The sequence below is a fragment of the Glycine max genome, chromosome 14 (genome assembly GCF_000004515.6).
Source record: "Glycine max cultivar Williams 82 chromosome 14, Glycine_max_v4.0, whole genome shotgun sequence".
Taxonomy (NCBI): domain Eukaryota; kingdom Viridiplantae; phylum Streptophyta; class Magnoliopsida; order Fabales; family Fabaceae; genus Glycine; species Glycine max.
The window spans coordinates 49,339,626-49,352,296 of NC_038250.2; the positions used below are offsets into that span (position 1 = coordinate 49,339,626).

The 12,671-nt window shown below is 32.3% G+C and overlaps 1 protein-coding gene across 1 annotated transcript; it reads right to left on the reverse strand.

The window, feature by feature from the left end:
• Positions 1-3,991: 3,991 nt before the first annotated feature.
• Positions 3,992-11,648, reverse strand: LOC102669951 (dentin sialophosphoprotein). The gene is made up of 2 exons (XM_006596479.4): positions 11,386-11,648; positions 3,992-7,762 (listed from the first exon to the last, which is right to left on the reverse strand). Exon 2 carries the CDS (start codon positions 7,644-7,646, stop codon positions 4,464-4,466), a length of 3,183 nt encoding a protein of 1,060 aa, XP_006596542.1. The 5' UTR covers positions 7,647-7,762; positions 11,386-11,648; the 3' UTR covers positions 3,992-4,463.
• Positions 11,649-12,671: the final 1,023 nt, after the last annotated feature.

Consider the following 12,671-nt stretch of genomic DNA (forward strand, 5'->3'; position numbering starts at 1 on the left):
TCTTTTTAAAACACTCACTAAGAGTGAGAATGAACAGAATCAATTTAAAAATAGTGTAATTAATTCATTAAACTTATTTCGTAAATCAAATAAGTTGAATTTGAGTTTTAAAAAAACAAGTTCGATAAATAAGAGTTGAACTTGACTAGTTAAAAAATTGAGTTCAATATATACTAAATGGTATACTTATTATTAATTTTTATAATTGGTCTTTTAATTAATTTTATATTAACTTTATTTTGCTAAGAATAAATAAATAATCATTTATAAACTTGAAGTAAATCAAGTTTGAACTAAAAGGTTCAAATTAAATTTAAGTGGATTGATTTTCAAGTGAACTGTTTAATTTATATTTGAAATTAATTTTAAAAAATAAAAATAAATGAGAAAAAAAATTAAAAAGACCGAGAGTGTTGATAAAAAAAATTAAAAATTATCAAAAAGAAATTAAAAATACTAAAAACTTAATTAAACCTTATCACTATACTTGAGAATTTATGAAAAATTTAAAAAATATGGGTACACAAACAAAAGTGGCCAACACCCCCACATTATGTGCATGCGAGTTGTCTCTATTAAACTCAACGTATTGGATTTGGACCCGTCAGCTAGCACAGAGGTCTAATGTGGCTTTTGGTTTTAGCTTGTTAGGTGTTGAATTGGTCCATTCCAAAAGGGAACATGTTTGAAAGATACTCAAAGTGATATCCAATACCTATCAGAGAAAAAGAAAAAATAATAATTACCCTATATATACAAAGAAATACCCACGATCTCCTTTAACATAATTATAATAAACTCTTTCTAGAACCTACCTAAATGAAATATTATCTATTATTATTATCATCATCAATAAAAAGATATCAACTCTAAAGAAATACTCACAATTTTCCGTGTCTGACATATATCCTAAGTGGTGGTGGTAGCTGGCAGAATGAAAGCGGTTAAGGAGAAATTATTATGTGTTCACGGTTAATTACGTTACATATGACTAAAAATTTTAATTTAGGAAAACATTAATAAAACTTACTTATGTATTACGTGATGAGTTTGATATATAAAAATTGGATTATGGTAACCTTGAAATATGTAAAAATTTCTCTCTGTTAAGAGATGAGTTTGATAACTACTCACTCACTTGGTGAATTGCTACTGGACACAGGCAAAGAGACATTTTATGTTTATAAATAAGGTTACAAGAACCTAGGGATCCAAGCCATTCGGGTAATTCTGAAATTGGTTGGACTATAGCAAATCAAGTGTTGATAAAGTTGAAAAATAATTATGGATTTTTTTTAAAACTTTAACATGTCAATTTTTGTTGATGTGTGAATAACCCAACTCAATTATTTACTCTATTTGAGTTTTTTAAAGGCTACGTATTATTTGATCTAGTTTGTTAACCTGCTTTTATTTATTTAATTAAAATTTAAAAATATCAATTTTAAATTATTTACTTAATTAATTGAGAATAAAATTAAATACTCAAATTAATCAATATTAAAATTTGAAAACCAGTTATTATATTAGTTTTTATTTTCAAATATTTTAAATAAACCTACAAAATTTAATAATTAATTATGTCATTTTTGTTTTTGTAAGTCCGCTTGAATTAGACTGGATCATGGGATCAGTTAAAAAAAATTACTTAAATTTTGTTGATTTAGTTTTGATATATTATATTTAGTTATTCTGATTTGTCTATAGAATAAGACTTCAACTCATATATCACGTTTTTAGGGATATTTATATATAATGTCTGAGATTAAATCAAAATCGTTGAAAGGTAAAAAAAAATAAAAAATCTTACATGATATTGAGTTGAATAAAAATTAAAACACTATCTTTTTATAATATAGAAAAAAGAAAATGAGGAGCTATGGCCCCATCGAGCAACATGTGAGCATATATTGGGTTGATTTCTTAGAAAGGTGTAACAAACTTGCTTACAAGTTACATAGTTATTTAATGTTATGTTACTGACTTTTTAATCTATGAAAAAACTTTCAACTCAATAACAATATTTTATATTTTTAAATTTAATTATTGATAAAATTGAACAAAGCTATGAAACACTAAAATGTACGAAGTAATTGAGGTTCATACCTTTGGACGTAACCAAAATTTTGAGGATGGGTGCAGGATTAATTGAACAATTTTTTTTTTTTAGTGTTTTGAACTTGACAACTCAAGCAGTCCGGCAGACATTGTCATCTTCCTTACATTTATATCCAATTATGTCTTGTTATATTATTTAATAAATTTAGCATTTCGTGTAACAGTAGGCATAGTTAATTTTATTGAATGAAATGTGACAAATGTCAATTTAAAATAAAATAAGTATATATATACATTATATATATATATATATATATATATATATATATATATTAACCTATACCAAAATTAAGCCTATATATATACATTTTCTTCATGGAGTAGCTTGTAACTGTTAAGACTAATGATGAATAACAAAGATGGACGTATATATATACACAAATAAATTACCGAAATTCGGTTGATTTCTAGTAATTTTGGGAACTTCATTTTTCAAAGCCTCAACACAGACGAGATATATGTTTTATAGCCTGCATGATCTGAGTTAGCATTGTTAAAGAAACATGATAACGGTCAGAGAGACAGTGAGAACAGAAAATTAAGGTCAGTGGACAAGTTTTTCTTTTGTTTTTTTTTCTTTTTAACTATAAAATATTATTATATTTCTTTCAAAAATTTGTATAATTATGAGTCAACTCATAAACCCATCAACTCACCTCAAGGCAGGTTGATCTTTTTAACCTATTTTTAAAAATGGGATAAGTTAAATCCGATCCATTTTGACGAATCATTGGCATTAACAAGGTAAGATATATAATTCTATTTGCTGAAAAAAAAAGACAAAGTAGTTAATTAAGTTAACTGTCAACTTACCAAACCTTGTTTAGCTGCATTTGAGTGAAATTTAAAAATTGGGCGTTTAACATAGTTTTAATTCTCTTTTTTTGTAACTTTTTAAAAAATTCTCAAAAACAAACTATTGTTAACCATGAGTTTATATAAGTTAACCTGGAAATTTTTTTTATCTGCGCCCATTAAAATTACTCAAAAATGATGAAATTGCTTAAATTAACAAACTCTACAATTTTGCTATAATCACACAAAATAATCATATATGATATCTTATGAGACATTGCAAAATTAAACCTTGCGGTATAATAGCTTTGCTAATTGAATTCCCGTCCCCAAAAGAAATCCGTACCCAGCAAAAGTCATAATTAGAACATGACGTAAATTAAGACACCTTTGGACTCCGTTAGAATTGACAAGTGGTATCCTTATCAAAATTCAAAACAGTTGCTGATCACAATTTCCAGACAATAATTGTCACCTGTAATTGGCACACGCAGCGTGTTTGAAATGGCTTTACAGTGAAAAAAATCAATTAAAATTTTATGGTAAAGGTGAAACAAGTAGCTTCACCATAATTTTATAGAGTAGAATCAATTCAGTGTTTAAATGCATGTTTGATTTCATGTTGAAAAATTGATTATAAATTTAAAATTAATTTTGAAAACATTCTGACATGTTTAATTACATGTTAAAAAAATTCATAATTAATTCTGAATCCAAAATTAATTTTAAATTAGAATAACTTTAAATAACTTTTACCTTAAATTTAAATTTTATTCATAATTTGATTTTATAATAAAAACATCCAAACATAATTACATCACTTCAAAATCAATTTTACCAGATCCAAATACATACCAATAGACTACCGTGGAAATGTCAATGAGCATGCAGCAAAATCACGAGGGCACATTGTTTCCGACAAGAATCGCTGATGATTATTGCACAGGATGGGGCTGCAGATTTCAAGCGATATTTAAGGGTTCAGTAATGCACAAATTGGGGAATAGGGACTAACAGCATCATTCAATATGAAACCAAAGACATAACAATTAAAAGCATGAGTTAACCAGGACTTGTATCGAGTTAGACTATTTTATGTATGCGGAAAAGTTTTGGACACAGCTTTCTCTATACAGGTTATTCCTTGATAATCAAAACTCACTAAAATCAACTAAAATTTGTGACCATGTACTCAAGTACCACTCAGTGAGAAACACCATACTATGCCTATAATTTCTTTGAATATGAAAGAAAAGTTACAGCTACGTGTACCAAGCCTTGTGGGCTTGTACTGACTTTCTATGAAACTGCAGGAAAGGAAAAACAAAGAAGAAAAACACTAATTCCCCCTTCGCCAATCACTCTCATAAATCATATTACATCCATCTTCCTCCGCCTTTTATTGGGCTGGTTCTTCTCTTGCTAAAGGATTCCAATAGATTGGGATACTCTTCAGGATCAACTTAAGTAATAATATAAGCATCAATTGGGAGCGGAGCAGAATTATAAACAGATCAGATGAGAGGCAAAAGCATAAATTAGAGCTACTTCTATGGAGGTTGCTGATGTTTGTAGCTAAATGCATAGGTATCCCTATCCCAGCCACCATCTGGTTCCTTTCTTTTCACACTAACTCCGGAACTTGAGGATTGTGGAAGGGTTCTCACGTGCTCCTCCATGGCTCTGCCTTGAGCAGGAAAGAAAAATTGTCTTGCAGTCAACATGTCTCTGTTCCCTCCATCAATTGTGAAGCCAGAGTTCAAATCAAAGTTGGGACGTGAAGATCCAACCCCATTTAAACCAAGTTGTGTACCGGTCATGCTCACGATAAATGGAGGTTGAGAATAAGATGACAGGACAGTTGAGGAAGATCCCTCAACCTGAGGCACAACAGGAGTTCCTCTTGAGTCTACCATGTATGGAATTGGGCCACCAGATGATCCATACATGGCTGATGAAAAAGACAAAGCAGGCACTGATGTCAGTCTGTTATACCCAAAAGCAGTTGAATGATTGTAGGGTAGTGTAGGGCCCATTCCTAAAATGCTACCTGCTCCTGACAATGGAAGATCCATTGCAGGCTCAATTGCCTTGCCATTTGGCAAAGATAAAGTTTGAGGAATATATTCTCTTCTACCAACTTCTACCTTGGCACCCAATATAGATATCACGGGAGCATCCGACTTGGACCGTTTATACGCTTCAATAATCGAAGAAGACTTACTATGCCCTTGGTCCACTAAATCGGTTTGAAAGAATGGTCTGTCATTCAAATCGATGTTTCGTACTAAAGGTTGCATTGATGACGACGATGAAGCAGGTGATGGGCTCCAATAACCATTTCTTCCTGAAAAGAGTGCCCCCTCCATCCTCTGATCTGAAGGTTGGGCATCATCATCAGCACCAATACTGTTTAAATCCAACTCAAACCTGCTTGATCTTTTAGGACCAAGTTCAACTGATGATTGGCCAGAAGGAAGGCCTGAAGATTCACCAATTTGTTTTACCAATCCTTCTTCATCCTCAGCCACATTCAGATCAAAATCAAAGCAATCATGCTTCTGCTTGGAAATCTCTGAGTTTCCACCAACAGAAACATTCTTCTCGTTATCAGAATTTTTACGAGGTGATGCGGGGCGAAAGGCACTGGTGGCAGCTGACCCTTTCCATCCAAGGGTCCCCTCAAACTGCAAAGGGGCCATTGGCAACCGAGAAGTCTGTGCAGGTTTTGAAGCAGAAACAACAGGTATTGGCATAGTAGACATAGCATTTACAGAAACATCCATATCATCAGAACCAACTTCTTCATTGAGATCAAAGGTACAGAGACTTTTCTCTGAATTACCTCCTGGGTCTCGAGCTGCTTCAGTCACCTGCGAGGACTCCAAGTCATCTTGCCCAGCCTCAATATTATCTGAAACACTCATATGTTCCGCCTGTTCAGAACACACCTCAGCAGAGTTGCTTTGCCTGGATGATACCTCCTCAGGTAGGGCATGAGTGACTTCATCCTTTCTCCCTAAATCAAGGCTGGCTGCCTGCCTGATTCCACCTTCTGAGATTTTATCTGAAGAAGAGCTGCAAACTTCTTTCTCAACCTCCTGAGCAACTTGCCGGGCAACTTCTAAAGCATCAACAATACCATACTCAAGTTCAATATCAGAACTCTTGTCAATAACATTAGGGCTTTTGGGGCCATTTCCCCATTTAAAAGAATCAGAACCATTTGTGGTACTGTTGACTTCATTAGAAACTTGGTCATTCCCTTCCTTTATAGGGCTTACACATTCCCTCTCAACTTCCTGGGCAACTAGTCGAGCAACTTCTAAAGCATCAACAATACCATACTCAAGTTCCATGTCAGAATTCTTGTCAATAATGTTAGGGCTTGTGGGACCTTTGCCCTGATTAGAAGAGTCAGAACCATTTGGGGTATCATCATCTTGGCCCTTGCTTTCCTTTACTGCTCCTACATATTCTGTTTTGAGGTAAGACATCTCAGGCTTTTCCAAGTGACTGCCAGTGACTGATAAGTCCTGCAATGCTTGAGAACAACAATCATCATTTTCTGATGATTTGGGAAGTTGGGGATTGCTGGAATTTATAGCTCTGACATCATCCCCCACACTCATCCCATCTGATGCAGGTGTTCTCATGCTACCAGAAACATTTATTTTAGGACAAATGATATTTTCATTGCTTTCAACATTATGTTCTAAAGCAGGTTCTTCTTCCACAGACTCCAGTGCTTTTGCTTCACTATCACCAATGGAGACAGGTTCAAGATCTGGCTCTCCAGATGCTGAAGAGATATCTGATGCTCTTAATTCTTCTGGAGAACCATTAACATTTTGATCTTGCTTCTCGTTTTTGGACAAGTCATTTAACTTCAAATCATCTTGTTGACCTTTGAAACTGCCTTGTTTATTAACAGATAAGTTACAGGTCCCACCTTCACTTATGTTGGCAACTTCTTGAACAGAAGCCAAGACAATATCAACATGGTTTGATCTCTCTTTGGCATCTTCACAATCCAAACTTACAGAGGACTGGAGTGCATTGTCAGCATTCTGTATCTGTATGCTAGAAACTTTTTCTTGTAGCTGACTATCTGAGCCTCCCAATAGAGACTTCTCACCTCCAGCAGGTTGAGATGCATGATCATCTTCATTGCCAGCTTCATTCACAGAAGATGGCTGGCCTTTCTCCCAAACAATCTCATCACTCACATTGTTGATTCTACCAAGATCCGAATTATCAGTTGGTTCAGCATCTCCATCTCCACCTCCTTTCCAGCGGTCAAATAATACTCTTGCTTTATCCTGCACCTTAGAGCTATGATGGCCAAGAAGGTTACTGACAGTTACCGAAATTCCTGATGAAATTGACTTCTCGCTGTCTAGATACAGTTTTTCAACTGCTCGTAACATTGCAGTAATTGACTCTTCAATGAAGCCATCATTAGTATTATCAGCACCCAAATTTTGGGCATCCTTTAACCATTTGTTGATGAACCCAAGTCCATCTAATTGAATAAAAAGATCAAGACAATCTTTATTCTCTGTAGCAGCAATAGTGCTTGCAACAGCAGCCCACTGCCTTGTTGCATCACCAGCATTCTTAACAACACAATCTTGCTCCTTCTTCATTACAGAGACCAACTCTTGCACTCGAGAAGGGGCTGTGAGGCCATCTTTCATTTCAGTCAACGTAAAGAAATCTTCAAGAGTCATACTGCTTCACATAACCTTTCTCAAAGCATCAAGGCTGTCCTTTTGGTATGCAAGAACTTTTCCTCCAATTAAGAGGCTAATTGGGATTTCAGGAAAAAAACCTTCACAAACATGCACTGCAAAATATAATAACAAAGTAAATATGCATGTTAGGAATGGAGACAATAAACTGAAAAGTTTAAAATCACACAGATTTATAACAAAAAATCTGAGCACACAAAAATAGAATTCTAAGTTTACAGCAACAATAAGGTAAAATATCACTGAAAAAACAAATGCACATAATTTTCAGTCTTATTCGCAAGTGACCAAATATGGATATCATTCCTTGCAGTCTTAGATCATCAATAATAAATACAGTTTTCTCAGTTTAGGGTTCCCTTCCCAATAGCTCTAGTGATACGCTACCCTCCATCTAATATACTCTCTTTAATGGGCTATCTACGGGTCTTCTTCACACACACCCAAACCATCTAAGATGAGATTCTACCATTTTTTCTAGAGTAGTTGCTACCCCAACTTTCTCTCTAATGCATTCATCCTTAATCCTATCTTGTGTAGTATGGACATAAGATTCAACGAAGTTTTATATTGGATATTGACTGCCTAATACAACCCTCCTCTTTCATACAGGCTTGAAACTGGCTATGTAAAAACATTTGAACCAAAGCATGAAATAAGCAGAGTTAAAATTAATAAGAATAAGAAATAGAAAAATAAAACACATACAAAATAAAGAATAATGGCCACAGAAAGAGATAAGAAAAGAGCATTCCACTGTACAAATCAAACAAATTCCAATCCTTTGGACCTAATTACCACCAAAACCAATCTTTGCATTTTTTTAACACCTTTTTCTTATGATAAATTGATAATGGGCCCCCAAAAGAATATAAGACATTATTTTGAAACAGAGCTTAATCCAAAAAAAAAGTTATATCTTTTAAGAAAGTTATATTTAGCTTCTTAAATTAACTAAAGTTTTTTTTTCTATGAACAATGAACCTCACAAACAAGGATCAAAACAATGTTAACAATAAAATAAAATGGCATATGGTGGAAGCATGTATATATAGGGAGCAAATCAAGTGAGAACTACTCTTATTATGAGAAATGAGTGCTATAAATCTGAGTAATACAACCATATATAGATGGTCAAATTTAAAAGTAAGTTAGTGAACACATGATCACTTAAAAAATCATGTGCATTTTTCTTTTAATCTTGACCATTCAAATGTGATCTAATGGTTTATATTTGTAGTTCTCATTTCTCACATTAAGAAGAGTTTTCATTTGATATGTTCCATGTGTGTCATTGCAGAAATAAAATTGCAATGCTAAATTCAGCCCGAGATATCCGTGACCACCATCTGTCATGAGCACTTTTTAAAGACGTTGGGTCAAAGACATTAATTTTTCATGTCATTATGTTTTAAGATGAATTTTCTAAACAAGTGTCATGGAGGTATCAGTGTCAGAAACATGAATGACATCGCAACACTTCAAACAAGAGAGGTGTTTGTACATCATAAATATCAATTGACTTTCTTTGTCCCAAAGCAATAGACAATTTCTTTAAGGAATTAATTGCCAATTCCATGTTCTTGCAGATTCACCAATGCAAATCATTTACTAATATCAACTACTCTATCCCAGCGAATAAAATACAGCTGCCCATTAGTCTTGTTTTGAATGGTACCAAGTTACTGCATTTGTTGACACCAATCATAGAGCTATTATAAAGAAAATACCAAGTTCTCTAAATATTTTACAGATAAAATTATAGTTGTACTATAATATCCAATAAATATATGATACATCCTAGCAGTTTGGAGAGGTCCCAAACCTATGACTGGCAAAGAAAAGTAGTCTGACGTTACTTCTGATTCAGATATATAACTCCAAATAGAAAATTCAAAAACAAGCAAATTATGGTGACAAGAGAAAATCCATTTCCATATCTATCTCAATAAAATCAAAAGTGAAGGGTGGATGAACTGCAAACTCCTAGTTACAATATCAAACTAATTAATTAATTATCACTAGACATATGATTGCATCAATTGCATCATCACTATAATTATTTATTTTTAATAAAAACAAAGTCAGTAGCAATTTCAAATTAGGAAAAACTTGACTAACACTAAATTAAGCAGGAACAAATTCCTGTCAGTTGTGATGTGGTTAAATGCACACTAAAAGCAGTTTAATATAGTTTCCACACTTAATAACTCTTCTAAGCCTATGGTCAACTTTATAAACCAACTAATTATGAGGTAACTTTTGTACAAAAAAAAAGGTTAATTCAAACCATACTGATTGCTTTCTAAAATCTAAATTAATATATAATATCAACTTCAAGACTTATTATGCAAGTACATTAGCATCAACTTCAAGACCTATGCATGAACAGCTACTCAGAGTTCCATTTTTGCTTAATCTCCCGAGTGACTCTTACATTAAATATATGTATTTCCCCAAATCTCTCAGGAAGATATAATCTCCATCAATCAAAAAGTCAAATTTCCAATGAGGAAACATTGTCTCACATTTATTTAATTTAATGTAGAATTCTGCTCCCACCCCAATGTTCTGTGTTTTGATTTTCTATTTCTATTTTATTAAGTGGAGTAATCCACATGAATTTGGAAAGCCTTAAAGTTCTGTTCATGTAACATTTAAGACCAAGTACCTAATTTTCATTCAAGGGGAGAATATATCTTTTCTCTACCAAGAAAAATCATATGTTCACCGTCATTATACCACTTACTTGGTTATTAAGGGTGAAAGATTCCAGAAATTTAACAAACAGTTGCAATTCTGAGGACAAATAGATCATAATAGAATAATGTTAACTAAAGGAAAATATCTATAATTTAAGAAAATTTGAATCTAAACAAAACATTATTTTTGCTACTTAATATAGTTCACCAGTAAAATTTGAAAAATTCACACAAAATTTCAGCAAAATATAAAAATAATTTGTGATACAGACCAGAATTATAGATACTAGAATGTTTTCTGCATGAATAGCATAGGATGAGCAATTCAGAGAAATATTTTAAAAGATTGAGCAAACCGATGAGCTATCACTTTACAAACTACCTACTCTAAACAATGTTGGATAAATCAGGTCGTGTCTTAAAGAGTGATAAAATAACTAAACCTAAATCTCTCAACAATAAGATTACCAGTCACTTCAAGGACTGGTACAAAGTCACACTTCATAATAATAATAATAATAATAATAATAATAATAATAATAATAATAATAAGCTGTAACTTTCTAATCAAGATCACTGAATCAATATGATTTCAATGTTGCAACGGCCAATTCGGAAGTAAAATCACAATCCCCAACAGTAAATGCAATTGAACTAAAAATTCTGACTAAAAACAAATGCATTCTGAAATCATTAGGCGTAAAACGTACAAAAAAAAAAACAGAACACGAATCCTTAATTTCAACAAAGATTAGCATAAAAATTCTCAGGGAGAGGGTGGCATAGACGCGGCCTATAGCAAAACCCTAAATTCTGCGTTTGATAGAAGATATGGAAAACCCTAATAAATAAATAAAATTGCAGGCGTATAGAAATGTAAAGAGGAATAAAGTTAATAGGCATGTTGTCATAATGAAAACGCTGAGATGCGTCACGGAAAATGTAAATCCCTAAGAAAGGAAGAAAGAATAAGTGCGAGAGAAGGGAAATAAGCGATAAAAGAGAGAGGGGTTTACGTTTGCGTTGGTGAATAAAATTGAAACCCTAGCTAGCTCCGGTTGAGGTTCGAAAAGGAGGAGCTCCACCGGCTCGCGCGGCTTCGCGAGAATTGTAGAATGTTCTGCGCGCAGAGTCTGAATTGGCGCTCGAGAGAGAGAGACTTCAAAGCGGAAGAGAATGAGGAAGCAACGTTTTACTACTTCTTCGAAATATTTGGTGCTCATTTGTTTTTCTTTTCTTTTTTTTTTTTTGGTTTTGATTTTTGTGAATTTGTCCTCTGGTTCGTAGGTTGGACATTGACACGTGCCACGCCAGAAGTTGTTAGGAGTTAATGGGACCAGGATAACAATAGTGGACTTTAGAGCCCATTGTTTAAGATTTTTATTTTTATTCACAATTCGGTGCAAAAAAATTACAAGAATAATTTTTTCCTACCAAAACATTGATATAAAATATCCACCAAATAAAAACTAATTTTAATGGGGAATCATATTTAGTGAGATTTATTATCTCAATCACGTTTTTTTATTTATAATACTTCAATGTTTAAGAAAATTAAAAAAAAACACTTTTACACTGAAAATAGTAGATAGATATTAGAAAATTTATAATGACTTAAAAATATTTTATTCAACCAATTAATTTACTAAATTCTAATTATTTTATTTTTTTTCCTTTTCTTTTAATTTAAGATACAGGAAGGAAGAAATTACTTTTTTTTCTCATGTTATATCGTAATAAGGGAGTATCAATTCACTTGTGTGAACATCTAAATTCATCTAATAAAAAAAACATGTGAGTAAATTAAAAATATATAAAAGTGGGAGAAAAATAAAGGATTTTTTAAGAATGTATATTTAATGAGTTAAAAAAATATATTGGATAACATGAAAAAATAAGGTCATACATTGAATTATTTATCCAAGTGATTTTTTTTAAAAATTGAAAAAAAAATCATACTTTTAACCTTTAAATAAAATCAACTTCTATGCTAATGAAAAATAGTTCAAAACTAGTCTATATAACTATTATTAGAGCTTAAAAAATTGCCCCTTAACCTTATTTGTAAAGTTCTATATTGAGCAAATTATTTTCTACCATGTTTAAAGATAAAAAAAAAAAAGTGCGAAAAATGCATTCTCTAATGCACTTCTTTAAATAAAATTTCTTTATTTGATTAAAATTTATTAAAAACTAAAAAATTATGAGAAAAAATCATTAAATATAATGTGTGATTCACAGAATTTTATTATTTTTAATAAATTTTAGTCAATGAAAACATGTAATTAAATGTATGCATGAA